Source organism: Megascapheus bottae, chromosome 8 (genome assembly GCF_031878675.1).
Source record: "Megascapheus bottae isolate mThoBot1 chromosome 8, mThoBot2.hap1, whole genome shotgun sequence".
NCBI lineage: Eukaryota > Metazoa > Chordata > Mammalia > Rodentia > Geomyidae > Megascapheus > Megascapheus bottae.
In genome coordinates, this window is record NC_143516.1 from 23,474,448 (window position 1) to 23,498,522 (window position 24,075).

The 24,075-nt window shown below is 38.9% G+C and overlaps 1 protein-coding gene and 1 pseudogene across 3 annotated transcripts in view; one reads left to right on the top strand and one right to left on the bottom strand.

The window, feature by feature from the left end:
• The window catches only part of Akap7 (A-kinase anchoring protein 7), a 124,155-nt gene that overhangs the window by 55,909 nt on the left and 44,171 nt on the right, over positions 1-24,075 (bottom strand). For all 3 annotated transcript variants that reach the window (XM_090338119.1, XM_090338120.1, XM_090338118.1), the window contains exon 6: positions 22,662-22,774. In XM_090338119.1, coding sequence (XP_090194245.1) covers positions 22,662-22,774 — 113 coding nt within the window. The remainder of the gene's footprint in view (positions 1-22,661; positions 22,775-24,075) is intronic.
• On the top strand, positions 17,564-18,360 carry LOC150059669 (protein FAM204A pseudogene; annotated as a pseudogene).

The window sequence follows — 24,075 nt, forward strand, 5'->3', positions numbered from 1 at the left end:
ACAGATAAGCAAAATGCTTTGGTCTCCACAGTACACTGTTGTGTACATACAATGTATATCATCTAACATCATACATAATGTATGTATTCATCTTATCAATTTTTTCATGGTGTGCAGTGAGCTGTTTTTGCACATTGGAATGGAAGTTCCAGCAGGGCAATACTTCTGCCTGATTCTCTCTTTCCTTTTTTTCTTCTTTTTTTTTCCCCAATATTATCTAAGTAGTTGTAGAAAGGAGTTGCAATTCAAAGCAGTTTATGAATACAATGCATTTGGATCAATGTCATCCTTTCCAACATTCTCATTTAACCTCACTTTCCTTAATTTTGTGGGATACACATTGAAATTTTTTGTCTGATTCTTATTCGCTAAAATAATCTCTAAGTGCCTAATAGAGCACTTACCAAGAGAACAGGACTTAATAAGTGACTCTAATAAATGCAAAGGAGAAGAATCTCAAGAAAAAGATTATTATTTGCCAAAATTTTGTAAGAAAAAAAAGTGGATTTCTTTCAGTGTGATAGGCAAGAAGTCCTGTGAGAAGTACTTGAGTATCATGCTATGGAGTGTACAGCTATATTAACTTTCCATTGCTAAGACAAAATACCTGAGGTATCAACAGTTGATGATCTTATAAGGAATGCCTCCCCTCCCATCCCATAGCCTCTTCTCAGATTCTTTGACACTTCGTTTCAGAGGTTTCAATCCACCTCAGTTGGCTTTGTTGCTTTGGGTCTGCAGTTAGGTAGCACACGTGGTTAGAAACATGTGAAGAAAAGATGCTCATTCTGTAGCAGCTGAGAAGTTAGAGGAAGAGGCCTGTGTCCCAACATTCCCTTCAAGGTTCCAGACCCAATGACCTAAATACTCCCAGTAGGCCTTGCCTCCTAGAAGTTCCGCCATCTCTCAACAGTACCACAGGCTAGTGGGCAAGCCTTTAGCATGTGCACGGACATTCAGGGGATATATAAGATCCAAAGCAAAACATCAGCCATGCAGTGCCAATTTCCACATCGGTAATCGGAGGTTAACAATACTTCCTACCTCAAAGTGTTATCTGGACTAGACAAGTGACTTTATCAAAGTGCTAAAACAGTGGTTATAGTAAAAATGTAAACATTCACACATTCATTCTTATCTACTAGTGAACTTCATGGAATAATTTCAATCAGAGCAAAATTACAAGAATAAAAATGAGTAAATAGTAATTGATCCTGTTTATTTCTCTTTTATGTGCTATTCCACCCCCCCCCTCTCTCTCCCTCTCCTTCTCTCCCTCTCCCTTCCCCCTCTCCCTACCCTTCCTTTCCCTTCCCTTCCTTTCTTTGTGTTATATTTAGTGGACTGGAAAGTAAAGGCCATTTAGCTCTATCTAGGCAAACAACCAGTGATAGAAAACAGAGACTTTCAGTTTTAAAAATCTTGTATGACACTATCCTCTCTACTTGAGTTTTTGTAAAATATTCCTTTTGAAAGAAGCAAAACACAATTAGCTTCTTCTCTCTTGGGTTAATTTTAGCAAAAGGTAAACAGCAGCTACTTTGCAAAAAAATCTTTACTGATGAGCTACAAAGTGAGTCTTAAGGAGTTGGCTTTGATTAACAATGGAAATTGAATTAATTCTATCAATCATAGGGAAAGCTGCAGCTCAAAAAGGTATGAATAGAGGAAGTATCAGAAAATGCAATCACAATATTCAATGAATACCTGTGAAACTAGGAAAACTGAGGAGAGGGGTTGGGTTGGGAAAGATACATTATACTCATAAACTTACATGTTGAATGGTAACTCTTTTGAAGGATAATAAAAATGTAAATATTTTTGCCACTCCTGGGCCTTAACCTCAGTGCCTGCGCACTCTCCTTGGGCTTTCTCAAGGCTCTACCACTTGAGCCACAGCACCATTTCTGGCTTTTTTCTATGTATGTGGTACCAAGGAATCAAACCAAGCACAGTGCTCAGGCCCTGAGTTCAAGCCCCAGGACTAGCAAAATAAATAAATAAATAAGAGGAAGCAGTAGCGCCTAGACTTAGATTCATGGTAAGTGGAGAATGTAAATTTAAAAGGACAGAACAATACTCATGTTTTTCATAATTTAATTTGAAATATTAAAATGTGAAGAGTATTCTTTATTTTTTTTTGCCAGTCCTGGGCTTGAGCTCAAGGCTTGAGCACTGTCCTTGGACTTTCTCAAGGCTAGCACTCTACCATTTGAGCCTCAGCACCACTTCCCGCTTTTTGCTATGTATGTGGGGTACTGAGGAATCGAACCCGGGTCTTCGTGCATGCTAGGTAAGCACTCTATCACTAGGCCAAACTCCTGGCCCCGTGAAGAGTATTCTTAAGAAACAATAATATACATTACCATAATTCTACAGCAATTGCCAAAATTGCTTTGGGAATTTCTGAAATTCAAAAATACCTGTCTTTTAGTATGCTGAATTGATATTAATAAATCAAATTGTAATTATGTCCATGGCGAATGAGTTTAATTTGCTATTTTTAGCAAAAAATTCATAGATGCTACTCAAACACTGAAAAAGTATTCAAAACAATCCAGCCCATAAGAAGAGCTCTTATACTACTAAAATCAATGAATCGAGTGAAATACTGGCAGAGATTATCTAAATTCTAGACCAGCTTTTTACCTGAGTACATAACCCTTCCTAATTTTTCATCTTACTGTCAGCAGGGCATACAATACAGCTTAGCATTAGGCATCCTAGCTCCCTGACCCATCTAATTCTATCTATAAATGCTTGCTTCCAGCACCTCTGCCTTGTTTAATCTGGAGCTTTGACAAAAGCATTTTAAGTAACCTTTACAGTATGACTCACTCCAAAAAGCAGTACACAGATACAGAGCTGCTAGTACTATAAGAACTTCATTGGCTGTTGACACATCCTTCTAGCACTGTGGGATGCGCTGGATACTCCACAAGGAAAGCAGTTATGGGGAAGTTCACACAGTTCCTGACAGCACACACCGCGGTACTAAAGTCATTAAGGAAAAAAAAAAACCCAATACAGTGTTTTCTTTCCACATGGTGCAGAAATCACAGACAGCAGAGGCTTCTGACACACATGTGGCTCTTTCAACTAATTGGGGTTATGAAACCAAATTGATAACAGACCACTAGCTCCCAGCTTCTCTAGGTTCCAGACTCAATACAACAAAGGCTGGAACACCAGACCACCTCCATTCACGACACCAGCTGTTCTCACATGTGCTTGTTTATCGTCCACTGAGCCAACCTCAATTTCTCAAGGATAGTTTGGCAAGGCCATGTTCTGCCTGACCATACAAGTTTTCTCATTGCTATGAAACAAAGGAAGAGCCCTAGAACTAAGACATCAAAGTAAAATCCCGTCCAGTGCAATCTCAGCTGGACAAAACTCCCACAGTGTTCCTAACTCTTAGCCATCCTCTGGTCCCTGAAATATAAACAAACTATGGACTTGTAGTTCCTTCCACATCTGCTTTTCTAATGTTTTGCCTTTAGTATGTATTCTCCTGGATTCATCAACTTACTAACTTCTATGTGCTAAAGATAAAATATCACCACCTAAAATGTCTTACCATGTGCAGCCTATATACTTACAACCTAATCTAATCTTTACTTCTCCCAACACAGTCGCTTGCCCTTCTAATCATTGCTTTCCAGCATCTAGTGATTAATAACAGCAAGCTATTGCTCTAAAAAACACTCAAGATCTGAGTAGGAGAGGAGGATGTTTTACAGAAGATCATGGAGGCTGGGCACAGCGGCTCACATCTGTAACCCCAGCTGCTTAGGAGGTAGAGATCAACAGGATAGTGGTTTGAGGCCATCCTAGGCAATAAGTTAGATTAACTCCATCTCAATTACAGAAACAGGGCATGGTGACACATACTTGTGCTCCTATCTATGCAGGAAACATATGCAAGACAATCCTGGTCAGAAGCTGGCCACGGGGGTGGGCAAAAATTCAAAACACTATTTAAGAAGTAACTAAAGCAAAAAGGACAAGGAGCATGGAAGTCAAGTGATAAAGAGGTAATACAGTGCTCTAAATTCAATCCCCAGTATTACCTCAAACAAAAAAAAAATGTAAACTTACTGAAAAAGTCTGGGGCGCAGTGGCTCACGCCTGTATTCCTAGCTACTCAGGAGGCTATGCTCTGAGGAGGTTCAAAGCCAGCCCGGGCACAAAAGAACCTGAGATTCTTATCTCTAATTAACCTCTAGAAAACGGGAAGTGGGGCTTGGTTCAAGGGTAGGGCAGTAGCATTGAGCTGAAGAGCTCAGGGCCAGCACCCATCACACTTACACACACACACACACACACACACACACACACACACACACACACACACACGCACACACACAATTATTGAAAAACTCTAACAAGCAATTTCACCTTGCTGTTCAGCACACACCTATGCTCTGTAAGATACTTACATAGTGGCAGAATGCAGTCTGGATTTTTCAACTTACAGGTCCAAATCATGGAAGCGTTCATCTAAATTAGTCTGTCTATATAAAGAGAATTTCAGAGCCCAGTGTAGCCTTAGATGCACTCTAAATGAATTAAACACTTTAGGTGCCTTTTAAGAAATAAACTGAACATGAGTCTAGGCAGACATGGCAGTGCATACCTGTAATCCCAGCAACTTAGAGAGCAAAGGCGAGAGGACTAGGAAAAGTCAGTGAGGGACTATCTCAAAACACAAACAAAAAGGCTGGCTGTAGAGGGAAAGCACACAAGTTAAAAGGAAGAGCACAGCCTAGTGTGCTGCAGGCATTTGGTTCAATCCTTAGTCCAGCAAAACTAAATAAGAGCCAGGTGTGATTGTACATGCTTATAATCTCAGCTATTCCAGAGGTGAAAATAAGAAGAATTGTGGTTCAAGCCAGGTTCAAGAAAGAAAAAGCAAGATTTCATTTTAAAAATCAAGCTATGCCAGGTGCAGCAGCTCACGCCTGTAATGCTAGCTACCCAGGAGGCTGAGATCTGAGGATCAAGGTTCAAAGCCAGCTTGGGCACTTAAGAATGTGAGACTCTTATCTCCAATTAACCGCTAGAAAACAGGAAATATGACTGTGGCTCAAGGGGTAGGGCAGTAGCCTTGAGCTGACGAGCTCAGGGACAATGCCAAGGCCCAGAGTTCAAGCCCCACGACCCAGAAAAAAAAAAAAATCAAGTTAGGGCCAGGAGTGTGGCCTAGTGGTAGAGTGCTTGCCTACCATGCATGAAGACCCAGGTTCGATTCCTTAGTACCCCATACATTTTTAAAAAGCCAGAAGTGGTGCTGTGGCTCAAGTGGTAGAGCTCTAGCCTTGAAAAAACCCAAGGACAGTGCTCAGGCCCTGAGCCCAAGCACAGAACTGGCAAAAAAAAAAAAAACTCAAGCTGGACATGTTGATGTAATAATTCCAGCTGCAAGGGAAGTGGTGGTAACAGGACTGTGGTCTGAGTTGAGCCCAAGAGAAAAGCAAGACCCTCTCTGAAAAAGAAAGCAACTTAATCTAAGGGTATGGCTCAAGTAGGGGCTAGCCCTTTTCCAGCAAGCACAGACCTTTAGTTCAAATGCCACACACACACACACACACACACACACACACACACACACACACACATGCATACATACAACACATAAGTAAATATATACTTACATAAATATTTCCATGCATACAACACATAAATAAATATATACTTACATAAATATTTCCATTCCATCATATTTTAGGTGACTAATCTCCAATTTTCAGATGTCTAATCTCCAATTCTGACTTAATTCTTTTGAATTAAGTCATAGAGCTACCTAAGCCAGAAGTCCAAGAGCACAAAATATCATGACCACTGGAGGGAGTCACAGGAGGACTTTTTTTTTCCAGGGCCATGGCTGATTAAGATCTCCCATCAATGTTAGACACTAAACCTAAAATTACTCTTAAAATAAATGATTTGCTCTAAATGAAGTTATATAACAAAGCTTTATAGCCAAATCCAACAGGGGGCAAGTTAGTAGCCATGGAAATGGAAGAGAAGTATTTCATACTCTGATCATGGGCATATGTGGAGATTCAATTATATTGATTACTTAAATGTGGTGCCACAATCTTCCAACAGTTAAAAATACTGACATCTGGTTAGTTTTAGAGACAAGAGAGAAGCCCCTGGAGAACCAACACAAAATTCTTGTAGCAAGAGTAATAGCATTTCAAGGGATTCCAGCAAACACTGGTAGGTCTTCAATCTCCAGTTACAGAAACTATGAAGCTTGGCCTGGGCAAAGAAACCACAATGACTTGTTATCATTGTTGTTTCTTATAATTTACTAGACTAACAAAGAATTCGGCAATTTAGAAATTCAAAGAATTGGGGCCGGGAGTTTGGCCTAGTGGTTAAAGTGCTTGCCTAGCATGCATGAAGACCCGGGTTCAATTCCTCGGTACCACATACATAGAAAAAAGCCAGAAGTGGTGCTGAGGCTCAAGTGGTAGAGCTCTAGCCTTGAGAAAGTCCAAGGACAGTGCTCAGGCCCTGAGCTCAAGCCCAGGACTGGCAAAAAAAAAAAAAAAAAAGAAATTCAAAGAATTACCATCATTCTACTATTTTTTTTCCTTGTAGGAACAAGACTCTACTGTATGCTCATGTATAAACATAACTATATAGACATAAAAACCTATGACTCTATAGACATAATGTTTTACTTCATAAATTAATAAGTTTCTATGACATATAAACCCTTAGCCTAATTTTGATTAAGTTCTAAATACTAAGTCCCAGTGATTGTAAATAGAGATTCCCTCCTTGTACACTTGTTTGTTAAACTTGTCATTTAAAATGTGATGTAAAAATCAATGTTAATTATTTAATTTAAAAAAAGAACACTAGCCCATATTTGAAATGGCAATGTAATTCTAATATAAGTAAGTTATAGTTTTGCATTTCAAGCTCAATTTCTGTTCAAATTAAGTGAGGTTCTCAAGAAAAATACAGCCTTGTCTTTTTCTGTCAGCTCGATACAATGAAAAAGAGCTGGTTGACAATGAGCCTGGCCAGTCTTTCCTATGATAACAAACTGTCTTATTTGTCATCCAAATAATTTCAGCTAGGTTGCTATCATAAGACTGCTTAAGTGAATGAAAAATTAGCTTCTATTTCTTGGTAAACAAGCCAAATAACTTCATCAACACAAATTTTACAGAAAATAATTTGTGGTCACATAGCCATCTTTATCCACTGTCAATCCACTATAAAGCTATGCCAATTTGCCAATACAAGGTCACCATGTTCCATTTTGTCATTTTCGTAGGAAAATGAAATTAATTATCAGCTGATTGAAGTTCTAAAATGCCTGTAAATAAGTTATAGAGAAAGAATGTTTCCCCTTGCTAATATAATATAGAACATTTATATATTAATATAGGTAATGCAAGTACATATAATTTTAATTGACCTGAGTACTTTGTTATTACATTTTTTTGTCATGGGGCTTGAACTATGGGCCTGGGCAGTGGCCCTGAGCTCTTCCACTCAAGGCTAGTATTCTGCCATCTGAGCCACAGTGCCACTTCTGATTTTCTGGTGGTTAACTGGAAGGATCTCATGGGCTTCTTAGTGCCCAGGCTGGCTTTGAATGGTGATCATCAGATCTCAGCCTCCTGAGTCCCGAGGATTACAAGCATGAGCCACTGTGTCCAGCTTATTACAACTTTTAATACAAGTTCTAAAACTCTGTTCCTTAAATTACAGTATCAATGTATTCTAATGCCAATAAATAAGTAAACGTATTAATGGAATCTAGCTGCTCAGCTGAACAATACTAAGAATAAACTGTCAAGATCAGCATTCCTTCTGAGTAGAAGATTACGTTCACAGTAAAAAGGCAATACTCATTGGAGCTCTCAAGTGTCAAGCTCTTCACTACTCTCAAAACACACTTCTTACCAGAGAAATACTTTTCACAGAGCCACGCTAGTAACCTGCAGGTAATCCTGAACTGCAATATAGACAGGAAAGACATAATGTAGAAGAGCCTACAGTTATGAAAGATGGCTCCAGAGCAACTCAATGAAGAGGGGAAGTTCTGTATACTTAATGTTCTTTAGCCACCACCAGGCACCACCAGGAATCTGGCTTAGCAGAGGTTAGCTGTTAGGGAACTTAAGCACTTCTTATCTAAGGAATAATATTGACTGATATTAGGGGACACAATTCAAACTCAGTGTTGAAGAACCTCAGGCTAGCAAAAGTGAAGCCAATAGTGCCCTCTCTGTTGCCTTTACTTTTCTCTTAGGGATTGGGCTTCTACAAGCACTTCCTCACAGTGCTGGTCTCCTTGTTCCTAAGATATCCAAGGTAAGAAACTTCCAAAAGAGGTTTTCAGCTTGTTATGGGCCTAAAGGCTGGAAAAGGCTGGTGATGAAATCTGGAATGATTATTTTTTGGACAGTGATTGATTCCCAGTGCTGCTTCCATTCTACCATGACTCATCCAGAAGAAAACACTTTGCAGCAGAAGGTTTCCTCCTATCAGATCCCAAAGAAACTAAGCTGGACTCTGGCATTAATGACAACTTAAATAACCCCCATTTCCTTGTTTCATTTTTTTATTTTTTCCCCCACAGTTGTGTAAGGCTCTACTATTTTAATGGGAATACCCGTTTACACTGGCTTAGGCATCTAATAAGCAGCTCTGTACAAAATGTTTTAAAGACTATTTCCTTTTGTTGTTTTTTTTTTTAAAGTGGTCTACCAAACACTAATGCTATCAGAGGATCAGTCAAACAGGACTTGCTGCTTAGGTACATTTGGAAATCAGAGAAAACTATGGGATTGCTTGAAATATTCTCTGCCTCCCCTGAAAGCACATTGTATATACGTCCTGCTTTCTAGAACTCAGAAGGAACCAGGAGGTGGCTTTGGCTAATAAAATGTTACAAGGAATAATGTTTGTCACTTCTCAGCAATTTCAAGAATCAACATATGGTTCACCAACACCCTTTTCCTTCTGTCAGAAAACCAACAGTGTCCCAGATGGAGACCACTCAGCCAGGTGCTGAGTGAAGACATGGCAGAGCACAGCCCACAAGACCCATGAAAGTGAGCAAATGCATGAATGCTTGTTGTAAGCACTGAACACACAATAAATACTTGCCTAGCTGATCCTTACAGTCAGAATAGTTCTATTTACCCATCTTTCCTAAAATACACTTGTCCAAGTACTCTCTGAAGCGTCAAAGATGTTCTGAACAAAAAATTTCAGAAAATGCTACTGAAGATCTTGTTTCCAGTCTCTATGCCATTTCAAGGAATTAAAATTAGGTTAACTGTGTTGCTTCTAAAGCTTTCAAGGTTTACAAAATCGCTGTAAGAATTGGGGCCAACCAGGAGTCATTTGAAATCCTGATACTAATTAATCTATTCCTCAATCTCTTCCTTCAATTAATTTAGCTCTATGTTTGCTGTTTCACATATGTTTGATTCTTTTTTTTTTTTTTAGTGGATCATGGGGCTTGAACTTGGCCTGGGCACTGTCCCTGAGCTCTTCAACTCAAAGGATACCACTCTACTCCTGGGCCTGGGTGTTGTCCCTGAGCTCTACAGCTCAAGGCTACCACTCTACCCTACAGCCAAGCCCCACTTCCCATATTCTAGAGATTAATTGGAGATGAGTCTCAGATCCTTTTGTGTCCTGGCTGGCTTTGAATCTTGATTCTCAGATCTCAGACTCCTGAGTAGCTAGGATTATATGCATGAGCCACCTCACCTGCCTTGTTCCTTGATTCTTAAAGATATATGAAATACTGACATGTTTCAAACGGACACTCAGACAATGTCCATCTATCAACACAAACATCATTTCCAGTTGATAATTGTAAATGTATTTAGTCCAGGGAGGTTTTCCAATAGGTTTTCCAGAAATAGACAACATAACAGATCAATGTCTAAAAAAATGTATTAGAAACCTAAGTTATTTGTCATAAATAGTGGGCTTTGACATGTAACAAATGATCCAGTTGATTAATGACACAGAATGCATCTCAGAAGAAATCTTAATTCCATCTCGCATTAGATTTCACTGAATTGTTCACGTTAAAAAGTCATTATTAGCACAAAGAGATTTTTAATGTACTTAGTAACATGAAAAGTAACTCAAAAAACAACCCCAAAACACTTTTGAGTAAAAAAAAAAAAAAAACATTTAGCAGTGGGCAAATGAGAATAGGTTGCTGAAACCATGTGCTTTATCTTATACCAAGCATAATATTCAGACAAGCTCTTGTCTAGTCTTTCAGGAACAGGGAGGAGCAAGAGGCAAGGCTGCCTCCAGGCTTCTCTGCTGCAGGACTTTCTCTTTTTTTGCTACAGTGATAGGGAACAACTTGTGTGAAACCTTGCCTGCTCTGCTCCTACATCAGAAGTGCTTTTACCATCAGCCTTAAGTTCCCCTACTCTTGCTAGGGGTCCCTTTGTTTCTAAAGATGGTATTTCCTGAGATGCATGTCTTCCTGGGCCCCTTCCCATACTTTCCATGCCTTCTTAAGCAGTGGCATTCTGTAGCTGGATGACATCTGTGACCACCACCAATACAGCTGCTCTTCTTTACAGACACCACTGTGAGGTAACTTCATGCAAGTACTGTTGGTCCTCACTGCATGGCCAAACATGGATATAATTCAGTTATCTACAGGATTTCTCTGTCTCTTACTGTCACTAATCATGTAATTTGTGCTTTCTCATTGTCCTTGTGGCTAGGTATGGTCTCTAGAACAGGTGTGAAAATATGAGTTCTGCCGGGCACAGTGGCTCACACCTGTCATCCTAGCTGCTCAGGAGGCTGAGATCTGAGGATTAAAGTTCCAAGCCAGACCAGGCACTAAAAAGTCCATGAGACTCCAATTAATCATTGGAAAAAAAACTGGAAGTGGCACTGTGGCTCAAGGGGTAGTGTGGTAGCCTTGAGCTGAAGAGCTCAGGGACAGTGCCCAGGCCCCAGAGTTCAAGTCCCACAACCAACAACAACAACAAAAAAGAGTTCTATGGGGCCAGAAGTGTGACCTAGTAGAGTGCTTGCCTAGCATGCACGAAGCCCTGGGTTTGATTCTTTGGTACACATACACAGAAAAAGCCAGAAGTAGTGCTGTGGCTCAAGGGGTAAAATACTAGCCCTGAGAAAAGCCTAAGGATAGTACCCAGGCCCTGAGTTCAAGCCATAGGAATGGCAAAAAAGAAAAAAAAATGATGAATACTTGTTTGTTAAATATGTCATTTGAAATATGATGTAAAAATCAAAGTTAATAAATTCTTTAAATAAAAAAATGAATTGTAAGTTGCTACCACCTTGAACTAAGAATTTCAAGATCTTTTTCCTTCTGCCTTTTTCTTTCCATGCATACAAGAAAGCTAACTGAAATATAAAAAAAATCTGTAAAGCTAACTTTACCTCTTGGTTCATAAAGGTCCACTAGCATGAAAAAAGTGAGTAGTATTTATATTGTACCAACCAGTTAACAAAATTCTGAGATGTAGTATTAGGTAGGAAGATGGATAGATAGAATATTAGTAATAAATAAGGATAGTGTATGAGATCCATGACATCAGGGGTAATGGCTGGGAAGGTTATGGGAGCAGGCTGGGATTTGATCTACCTTGTGTGAAAAGTGTTTATTACAATTTTTCTTCTGTATCTCTAATTACAAACGGGATTTCCCATTCATTATATCATCAGGACAACATTTTCATCTATACTCTCCCATGTCCTGCTTTCCATTTCCACTTCTTCCCATGGCTATCCAACATTCTGTTCATACTTCCCCTCAAGATCATTATTTATGTGCTTCTCAGCCCTTGCTGAGCCCATCAACTTCAGCACTCCAAACACTCCAAGGGAATTAACAGTTTCAAAGATGGCTATTTTTTTTCCATTCTGAAATCCAACAGTGTCTTGACTCTGTGAAAACCTGCTTACAAGTAAGTGCCAGATAATAAACCACAGCCTTATTAGTTGAAGTGCCCTATTAGTAAATATGAAGAGCCTAAATCAGGGAAGATACCCTAGAAGCCCCCAAAATAATTTATGTCTGAAAATAGCTGATCTATCTAGTGATAAATCACATTTATTTCTTCAGGCATCTGGATCTGTATTAAGATGCTCACTTGAGTTGAAACTGGCCTTCTTCTGCCACCAAGTGTTAGCAAACACTTCTAACCCATCAGGCTCTGAAGAGTTGAAACCACAGAAGCATAAGGTCATTCAATGAGAACAATAAATGCAAAGATTTCACTGAATAAGTAGCAAACTCACAAGGACAAAACTGCATTCTAAGGAAACTATATAGACAACTTGAACCTTATTTATCATTTCTGAGACAATAAAATTGTAAAACTTCATTTAATTGATTTTTAAAATGACAAAGCACAGTAATCAACAGAATATCTAACATTTACGACTCCCTTTGTTGGTATGTCATACAATATATCCACTAGAATTTCATGAAACTAAGAACGTGCAAAATTCACACACATTGACTAAACGTCCTTGGTATCAGAAAAACATATCAGTGCCAAGAAAAGCCTTATGCTTCTGTCCTTAGTCTCAGTTCTGTGCTCTGATTTGGGAACTAGAATACCGTTCTTGTGGCAGATGAAATTACTTTTCAGGAAATTCGAGAGAGAGTTTCTCTATTTCTAAACTTCTGAACATAACACACAGAACTTTTAGATACTCCACTAGGTCTGACAAGAAGACAGGATCCTACACGCCTAGGAATTTCTGCATCCTGTATGGGTTGCCACTGGGAATCTTTCTCACACTGCATTCTTAAAATCACTAAGGAAGGGGACACACTCATAGTGGTTGCTAGCCGCCGCTGTCCAGATCCACACTGCTGAGATAGTTTACCATCATAAACATGGTATGACTCTGACTTTGAATCTACATCTTTAACTCGATATGGATAACAGCTTTTTGAATCATTAAGAAAATGACAAGATTGGGCCAGGAGTTTGGCCTAGTGGTAGAGTGCTTGCCTAGCATGCACGAAGACCAGGGTTTGGTTCCTTGGTACCTTGAGAAAGTCCAAGGACAGTGCTCAGGCACTGAGTTCAAGCCCCACGACTGGCAAAAAAAAAAAAAAAGAAAGAAAATGACAAGATGGGAAAAACCTGAATTAGGATATTGCTGCTAAATATTTCATAACTCCTCCTTTAGGCAATAATGCATGAAACATTTACTGTACTGTCTGAGAATGTGCTTACACTAATCCACACCACTTCTCTATCAATCACAACCTCTTTTACCAACAATTGTTTTGTCTATTTTGACAATCGTATCATACCCAAAATTATTTCTGCATGGCCTTTAGTAGGTTAAAACTGTTAGGTCTGCCTGGAAGAAATGACTTCTTCCCTTGGCTCTCCCCCTGCACCCTGGAAATCCCCGCCCAGCACCTGTAACCCTGGCAACTGGCATGCCTGGGGGCAGTGGGAGGTCCCCACTGAGGTATTTCCCCATCCTCTGAGATCACATCCACTTCCACTATGTCTATACCCCTCCCCTTATATAATCTCTCACTTCCCGCCCTAAGCCTCTCTTGCTCACCCAACTCCATCTTGGGCAGCAGGAGTCTGCTCTTTCCTCATGCAAGAAACCCTCTTCTCCTGAACTTCGTGGAGTTTCCTTTCGGCAGACCTTACAAAAACAAAATCTACAGAATTCAGCAATACCTCGCACCATTCTTTAACATAGAGCATCTGAAAGTTATCTTTAGTTTCTTTTCATTTTCCAACCCCTCTAAGCTAATTTCCTCTGGAAACATGTTCACAGACACATCTAAAAATAATGCTTTATTAGGTCTCTTCCAGAAACTAAAGAAATACTCTCCAAGATGATAGAAGGCTTCAAGGACTCCCAATTTGTTTCAGGGCATTTATCTTGCTCATCACGTCTTATTATGCCAGCTTACCAAGCCCCACCACACCCCAACCAAACCCCAGCCATACACTATGGAAATACTGTACCAAAGGAAACTCACTATATTCCAAGGGATATTAAATCAACTCTTTTCATTCATTTATCAGAAAAACCACAGGCTAAAAGAATCCCACTTTTTACCACTGAAATTAACTGCTATGCAACACAAATGCCAAAAAATTTTTTTGCAAAAGAACTTTTAGGGACTGGGAGCATGGCCTAATGGTAGAGTGCTCACCTGGCATGTACAAAGCCCTGGGTTCAATTCCTCTGTACCACATACACAGAAAAAGCCGAAAATGGAGCTGCGGCTCAAGTGGTAGAGTTCTAGCCTTGAGAAAGCCCAAAGACAGTGCTTAGGCCCCCAAGGTCAAGGCCCAGGACTGACCAAAAAGAAAAAACTTTTATACAACTTCAATGTCACATATATTCTACATTTTATTTGACTTTGCATGAGATTACTGAGTCCTTATAATTATGTGCTTCAAATTATTTTATTAACAATGTATTAACAGCATTGATTTTAAACATCCCTCTGTTTTTTGTTGGTTTTGTTTTGGCAGTACCATTAATTTAAGTAAATGCCTTATGCTTGCTAAGCAGATACTTGCCACTTGAACCACAGCTCCAGTCCTTTTTTTCATTTTTAAGGTTATGTTTAAGTAGTCCAGGCTAGCCTGAACTACTACTTGAGTAACAGGTGTTACACTTCATCCAGCCACTGGGATACAGTCCCATAGCTGGGATACAGTTGTATTTCACTGTGCCCAGCCACAGAAATGAAGTCTTGTAAACTGTTTGCCTAGGCTGGCCTCCATCCCCTGATCTCTGCCTCTCAAGTAGCTAGGATTATTGCACGTGGCTTTATTCATCTATTGTTGTAGAAGCATTTTTCTAATGTTCCCCGTTATTTATAATGCCTCAGTAAACATCTTTATATGTAAGAACTTCATTGCAGCAAGGTGCCAGTGGTTCACACCTGTAATCCTAGCTATTCAAGAGGCTGAGATCTGAGGATCATGGTTCAATGCCATCCGGGCATGAAAGTCTGTGAGACTCTTATCTCCAATCAACCACAAGAAAACTGGGAGTGGCACTGTGGCTCAAGTGGTGGAGAGCTAGCCTTGAGCTGAAGAACTCAGGGATAGTGCTCAGGTCCAGGGGTAGGGCCGTAGCCTTGAGCTGAAGAGCTCAGGGACAGTACCTAGGCCCAGAGTTTAAGCCCCACAACTGACCAAAAATAAAAAGAACTTCATCTTTTATATTTTCTTTAGAATAATAATCACCAGCAACAACATCTTAATTATAAGTAATCTAAAACTTCTTAGTGTTTTTCACTAATGGCTATTAGTTGAGTCCACTGAACTCACTGACCATACCAATTCTGTAAGTCATGATGATTAATCATTGTTAATCCTCATGCCACAAATTTATCCTAACAAGCATTCTTCCCACACACTATAGTTGGGAGCATAAATCAACATTGCTGTTTTAAAAGACAAATTTGAAATGTTTGGGTGAAGTTGTAATGAATAGTTTCCCTTAGAATCTCCAAGGGATTAGTTCTTTGACATGCTGCCCAATCTACCCAAAGAAAAGTGAACAAGGATGTTAGTGCAACATTGATGTGGTAGCAAAGACAGAAAAACCAACCAAATTACTCATAAATATAATTATGAGACAAAGGCTAATTCCCAGCCAGCATGGTAGCTCGGAGTTATAATCTCAGCATCAGGATGCATAACAGTTGGAGACAGTTTGGGCTACAAAGTAAGTATACTCTGAGAACTACCAGTTAAATAAATACATGAATAAATGTTTTCCTTATTTCACTCTACAGTATTACATGTTTTTCAATTGTCTACAGTGAACATTTATTCAGATAATACCTTTATAATCAAAATTTTAAAAATAAAGTACTTGGGCTGGGAGTGTGGCCTAGTGGTAGAGTACTTGACTAGCGTACATGAAGCTCTTTGGTTCCATTCCTCAGTACCACATACACAGAAAAAGCTGGAAGTGGTGCTGTGGCTCCAGTAGTAGAGTGCTAGCCTTGAGAAAAGCCAAAGGACAGTTCCAAGGCCCTAAGTTCAAGCCCCAGGACTTGCAAAAATAAATAAATAATAAATAAATACTTGAAGTGATTCAAATCTAATTTGTGAAAAAAATCTTTTATCTTCAATCACTATGGAAAGCAGTATGGTGGTTCCTCAAAAGTCTAAACATAGAGCTCCCCTATAACCCAGTAATACCACTATTTGGCATTTACCCAATCGTCCAGAAACAAGGACATACTAAAGCCACTAGCACAATAATGTTCATTGCAGCACTATTTACCATAGCAAAGATATGGAACCAACCCAGATGCCTCTCAGTAGATGATTGGATCAACAAGATGTGGTATTTATACATAATGGAATTCTATGCTGCCATCAGAAAGAAAATGGGGACAAAAACATGAGAATGGGTATTAATGTGAAGTAAGGCACCTTCTAATTGGAGAATATAATATAACCCTTCTATTAATTACAATAAAAATATATTAAAATTTTTTGAAAAAAAAGAATGGCATCCCCCCATTTTTAAGGAAATGGAAATACTTGGAAAAAATCATAATAAGTGAAGTAAGCCAGACCCAAAGGAACATAGGCTCAATGGTTTCCCTCATTTGTAACAATTAGTACAAACCTTGGACTCTCCTAGCAGAGGATTACAATAGCTCAAAACCTAGATATTTAAGGCCATATAAGATGAGGCTAAATGAAAGGACCTCCAGGATATGGAAACAAGAGCTATATAATGAGTGAATGTTGTTCTTAATGCACTATGTTATTTCTCATCCCTTTTTTGTCCCTTGGTTATTCTCAAATTGTTATAGTATCTTACCTTGTAATCTGGTATATTGTATATACGTTTATTTGTTTATTTGAAATAGGAAAGGGAAAGGGGAAAAACAAAATGAGGGGAGGGGTTGGAGGTGGGGGACAAAAACATGAGAAGGGGTATCAACATGTGTGAAGTAATGCTCCTTCTATCAGGTGAATATAATTGTAACCCCTCTATTAATTGCAATTAAAAAATTTTTAATCTTTTATCCTCTCCCTCTTTTATTTCATTGTTAATGTAAATAACACTAAAAGCAATGCATTCTGTAGTTAGTAATTTTTAGGTTCAACCTGATTGCACTAAGGAATACCTAGAAAATTGGTGAGGCCTTATTTGGGATATGTCTATGAGGGTGTTTTCAGAAAAAAAAAAAAAAAACTAGCATGTGAGTCTGGGCAGACAGGGTGGGAAGATCAAGCTCAATGTACTGGGCACCATACAGATGGTCAGATGCTCCTAAACAACAACAACAAAAAAAAGAAAACTCAAAGCTCAATATACGTGGGCACCATACAGATGGGCAGATGCTCCTAAACAACAAAAAAAAGAGAAAACACAAAATTGCTAATCTACTTTCTGAGCTGAAACACATTCTTCCTTTCCAGTCCTTGAACATAAGAACTTCAGGTTGTCTGGCCCTTAGACTATAAAACTTAATTAGCAGGATGTTGACGGGTGTTCTAAGATGGCTGCCAGATGGTGGTTTCCTGGTCGAAGAAAGGATGTGGAGTGGGCTACTGCCTCCTGGCCTAAATGAAAGTGATGTTGAGTCAGATTCTGAAGATGAAGCCACACCTGAGAACTCCAGCTTTAACTTACAAGGAGTTAAAGAGGATGGGCTCTGTAGGAAATCAGGTGCCTCAGATTTCCCAGAAGATGGACCAGACACGGAGCCCAAGGTCCAGACAAGAAGAGTGCCCTTCTGGAATTTCCATAAATATGTGGAATAAATTTCAAGAATTGCATAAAAAACATTCTGAACAGAAAACTTCAGCCTCAAGATTGAGAAGAAGGAGAAAACGCTCCAGAAAAGATAAGTTGAAGAATGAAAAAGAATCTGATCGTGAACAGTCCATAAATGAAGCCCAATGGAAGGAGCTTACTCAGTATTTTGGAGCCAATGATAGATTTGAACCTCCTGTGAAAAAGAAAAAAGTTGAAAAGTCAGGTCTGGAGAAGAGGACAGACCAGGCTGTGGATGAGTGGGATGTTGAGAAGGCTGAAGAACTCAGCAATGAGCTAGCTACTCGGGAGCTTGGTGTAAAAATTGCCAAAGCAATTGCCTGCCACAAGTTTGTAGAAGCCAAAAAGGAGGCTGAAAATTCACAAGCTGCTCAAAAGAAGAAGAAGCTGGCATGGGGATTTGAAGCAAAGAAGAGATGGGAAACCAAAAGCAACATGGGATATATGTAACCTGGAGCTCAACACTTACAGACTCACAAGCTCATATAAGCAAAACTTTCCTGCTTAAACATGTTGGAAATTGATATAAGTAGGAAATTATCAGCACTTGGATTTTTTCTAAGGAGTTTATTTTTAAATTTTATTTTCTTGTCAGGCTGATGTTCAGAGGGTTACAGTTACATATGTAAGGTAGTGAGTACATTTCTTGTCCAACATTGTCACTTCCTCCCACATTTTTCTCCTACTTCCTTTTCCCCCCTCCCCAAATTCCCTCTTCCAAGAGTTTACTCTTGAATTGAATGTTTTTGTTAATTGTGTAAGAAACTGAAGTATACACAGAGGGAAAAAGTGTGTTTTTTTCTAATTAATTTGAATAGACCTACAGTGTGAAATCAGTCTGCTTTTCATTTGTTTGGTATAGCAGAGCCTTTGGAATTTATCTGTTCTAGGCATGACTACCATGATTCTGGAATTGTGATTTTAAAATTGTGACGGTTTTTACAGATAACTTAATGTCATAAAAACTATTATGGATCCCTTATTGGTGGCAGTAGAATTGATATTTTTATGGTTACATAGCAAAATAATTTTTGTATACCTTCAGATGAGAGATAATTATAAAGAGGGATAGAATGTAGTATTAGGAGGGTAGTTTAGTTTCAGTTCTGCATAAAAATGTCCTATCTCGGCTCTTTCTTTAAATTATTAGAGGGTATAGTTACATTACATGTTTATATTATATTAGATGTATAATTTTTATTAAATAATAATTATAATTCCAAAAAAAACTTAATTAGCAGTTTCTGGATTCTCATAGGTTTTTGAGGCCTTCAAACTGGGACTGAGCCATACTGCAGGCATTCCACAGGCCACAGGACTTCTCAGTCTCAATAATCACATGAACTCTACCCCTAAGAAGCTTCCTCTCCTGTGTCTCCTTCCCTCTTCTCTCTCTCTCTCTCATCTCTCGTTCTGTCCTTTGTCTTCTCTTGTCCCACTTCCTTCCTCATTCCTTCATTTTCTCCCTCTTTCTCTCTTCGCTACACCCCTCTTCCTATCTCCATCCCTACCCAATAGTTTCTCTTGAGAACCCTTAATAATACCCAGTCCATTAGTATACTTAACTAATGATAACCACTTGCAAATACTGGAAAAAGAATAAAAACCTAGAAGAGAATTAACACTGAGAGACGAGACCATTATAAAAAAAGTTAATGAGGAGCCATTTATTTCAAAGCACATTATAATCCAAACCAAAAACTAAACTGAAGAAAGGAAATTCACTCATATGTATATGCCATCTTTTCATATTGGTTTTGGCTTCAACAGTAGATTCACTACATTAAAAAAAAATAGCTCAGTGGTAGGCATCTTTACCTAACATACAGGAGCCTCTGGGTTTGCATGGGGCAGGGAGAGGCCTACTACCTCCTGGATATTTAGTGAAGCCTGCAGGTCTCATTGTATGCAGAAGGTATACTACTGTAGTGACCATCTGTATCAAAACCAGCTAAGACATCCATTTAACATCAAAAGTCAAGATTTTATTTCTTTTCTCTTGTTTTCCACTTGTGGTTAATCTCATGTGGTTACTGTATCTGACTTTGTTACCTGGTATAGTGTATATATATTTATTTGTCTATTTTAAATAGGGAATGGAAGAGTGAAAACAAGAGGACTGGGAGATGGTGAGGGGAGGGAAAGGGGGACAAAAACATGAAAAGGGTATCAAGGTTCGAGAAGTAATGTACCTAGTGAATATAACTGTAACCTCTCTGTACATTACCCTGACAATAAAATAAAATTTTTAAAAGTCAAGATCCCAGTTTGGCCTAGTGGTAGAGTGCTTGCCTAGCATGCACGAAGACCTGGGTTCGATTCCTCGGTACCACATACATAGACAAAAGCCAGAAGTGGTGCTGTGGCTCAAGTGGTAGAGCCCTAGCCTTGAGAAAATCCAGGGACAGTGCTCAGGACCTGAGCCCAAGCCCAGGACTGGCAAAAAAAAAAAGTCAAGATCCCAGTTCCACTTCCAGTTCTTAGTGTAAAGTATGGAACTCTTTCGTTCCACAAGAACTCCATACAACTCATGAATCCCAAAATTTAAGATCTACTTTTCTGAGAAACACTGAAAATCACAGTAGTAATTAGTCATTCCATAAATTTTAAAAAAAATACTTCATATTTGTTTTCTGGAAGATATATAGTATTCTTTACTTATCTCTGGTTTCACTTATCCACATTCAACCACAGTTTTAAAATATTAGATGGAAAATTCCAGAAATAATTCACAAATTTGTTGAGACAGAACTCTTGAGACTGTGCTAAAGAAGATGTTTTAAATTGCATACCATGTAAGGGGCATGATGAAATCCTGTGCTGGCCCTCTTTGTCCCCCTCAGGAAATGAATCTTCCCTTGGTACAACATGCCTGCACTGTACACACTACCCATTAGTCATTGGGCGTCATCTCAGTTATCAGATGATCATTCTCAGATGCAGAAATATGCCTCATAAGGTATTTCACCTTTTGAAGTCTCATATCCCTTTTTCTCTACATAAGAGTGTCAATTCTGTGAAACTAACCTCCAAGAAATCATTTAAAGATAGTCTAAAAAATGTGGAACTATTGATCCTTAAGTATGCCTTTGATAAATGTCATTGGATGTTCTCATTTCAAAGTTAATACTGTAAAGACAAACATTTTGAAACAGGAATATTACCTTCACCACTTCACAGATGTCACTCTGTGATTAAGTGAAACTGCTTGGAAGAAGACATCCATTTGGAAGCAAACAAGAAAGACTAGTGGTAAAGTAGTAAGCTGTCAGTCTACAAGTGTTATAAAGTTGTTTTTCAGATTTCCAAAACCTATGCTTTATGAAGTCATTTTAAGTAACACATTTGGAATCATAGACATTACTGAATTTATGACAGTTATTTTAAAAATTCTTTAGGGATACATTAACAATAGTTTGTACAAAAGTCATATCCACAGAATGGAGAATCATCTACATCAATGTTTTAAAGATCAGAAAGACTTCTTGAGGATGAAAGACATTCAATCCAAAACATGCTAAATTTAGAAAAAAGCACAGACTGATGGTAAAGTATGATGGGTCTGATTTTTATATCAAATCATCAGGTATGGAGAAATATCTTTGTAGAAGTATTGAAATAAATGTTTCTACTGTATATTTTTAAAAGAAGAAAGAAAAAAGCACTAATTACTAAAAAAACAAAACAAAACAAAAACATGACCTTCATTTATAGAGCTATAAATGAGTCTTCACACAGTAAAAGATCACTGAGAACAGTCTTAGTAATCTATGTGATCACCTTCAAATTCTGGGGGTGACTGAGCAAACAGGCAACTTGCATAAGGAACCACTAAACTAAAATGGGGGGGGGGAAAGTAAGGTGGATGGCCTTTAGGAGAACTGCTCCTAAATTCACAAGTTAAAAAAGCTATTCCATCCCTTGCTTATCTCATATTGTTACACTATCTCACTTTGTTACCTGATATATCGGATATATTTGTATTTGGTTATCTGAAATTGGAAAGGGAACGGGGGAAAACAAGATGAGGGGTAGGGGTGGGGGAGAGGGAAATAGGGACCAAGACATGTGAAAGGGTATCAATGTATGGGAATTAATGCACCATTTATCTGGCAAATATCATGTAACCCTTCTATTAATTACAATAAAAAATATATGGAAAAAAAAGGCTATTCCAGCCTGTAAAACAGTCAGGAGATCTAATAAGTCCTAGGATAGAAGATACCAAAAGAATGGTGGTTACTGTTGTCCACCCTTAGGGAGAAGTATTTTTAAGTACCCTGGGAAAGAGAGTCCCTTGCCTATTCTTGCCTAGCTCCTGCTATATTTATTACAGACCCTCAATGGAGGCAATTGCTGAAAGAACTAAAGGGTCTTTTGGAAACCTTGAAATATCCACATAAAGTGTGGAAAAAAACTTTCTTAAGCTTGAAGAAACCAGGGGCAATAAGCAACACTGTTTGCAGATGGACACTGGAAGCCAGACAGCAGCAGGATGCAAACAACCATAAACAAGAAAGCCATATGACTGGACTATAGCACCATCTAGAGTCCACTCAAAGTAGCACATGTGGTGACTGAAGCAGCTCAGCATGTGAGGGTTGTTCAACCTAAAAGCCACAGAAGCCTACAAGGGCACAACTGAGATAGCCTCTATGGTGGGCTCTGGGCATCTTCAGTATCCTTGGAATTGGAACCAAGCAGACCTGGAATCCCCGAAGCAATAGCAATGGATAGCAAAATGTAGTACAAATGCCATTCATGCTGAAGCTAGCTGAAGCTAGTGTGGCCTGGTTTTTTTTTTTTTTTTTTTTTAAAAAAAGGCTGAAATAAAAGTGTGCACTCACATTCTTGCGGAGCACTGGTGCTTTTGACAATTTCATAAAGGTCAGGTGAGGCTTAAAATGTCGGTTTTCTCCTGCCAGGATGCCTTTTTCTTGAAATGTCTTTTTTGCAGTCTCTGACGAAAATGAAAAGGAACACAAAAATGCTGTTATGACACATAGTTGTCATAATCCTAAATATGTCAATTCAGAACATAACTGATTATGCTGTGGTGAAGAATATGTTTCTTGATATTTTTTTAAGGGACAAAGAGGAAGAGAGAAAAACCAGTATGTAGTAACAAATACATTATGATAATTAATTCTCCGGTGATCTCCAGCATGGAATGGAGTATGTACACACACACAAACACACACACACACACACCCCTAATGTGACATAGATAACAAATATATAAAATAACTTTTCGCTGGGTGCAGTGGCTCATGCCTGTAATCCTAGCTACTCAGGAGGCTGAGATCTGAGGATCGAGGTTCAAAGTCAACCCGGGCACTAAAGTCGGTGAGACTCTCATTTCCAATTATTCACTAGAAAAGGGGAAATGGGGGTGTGGCTCCAGGGGTAGGGCAGTAGCCATGAGCTGAAGAGCTCAGGGACAACGCCCAGGCCCAGAGTTCAAACCCCACAACTGGGAGAAGAAAAATAACTGTTCTTGACATGATTCTGGTTTTTCACTGGACATTTCAGTGGTTTCTTCATGTATTAAAAAGGGACTGGTGATCTAAAATTTCTGCTTCTGACCAAGATTAAAAGAACCTGCCCCAAGAAATGAAGAATAGGGCTAGCATCATGATGAACTCGTCCAAGAGTACCCAGGCACCTGATGATGAGAATCCAGACAAAGCCCAGCCTTCCTGGGATGAACAGAAAGCTTAGAGGAGAAAGCAAAGTAGGTACAAAAGTCAGAGCAAGATGTGAGACCTATGCCAATGGAAAGCACCAAAGACTGGTTTGCATTGGTACAACCAAACCACCTGAGGAAGTTACATTGGAAAGGATTAGAGATAGCAGTGTAGAGGGTCAAAAAAAACAAAACATGTGAAAGGGTATCAATGTATGTGAATTAATGCACCTTCTATCTGGCAAATATCATGTAACCCTTCTATTAATTACAATAAAAAATATATGAAAACAAAACAAAACAAAATAAGACAAAAATCTCTGCCCCATTAGCCAGATGGAAAAATCTCAAGAGTCCATGGGACAGGGAAAACAAAAGGGCTGGTGTCCGTGGAGTGAAATAACTAGCTCTGCCTGCTGCTCTAACTTTATGTTCCAAAGCAAAGATGCATTTTTTTAGTAATAAGAAACAATTCACCACCCAACCATAGTAAATTCTCCAATACAAGGCATGCAAACAAACAGAACAATATTGTCCATCAGAAGATAAATCAAGCAATCAGAAGTAGCCCACAG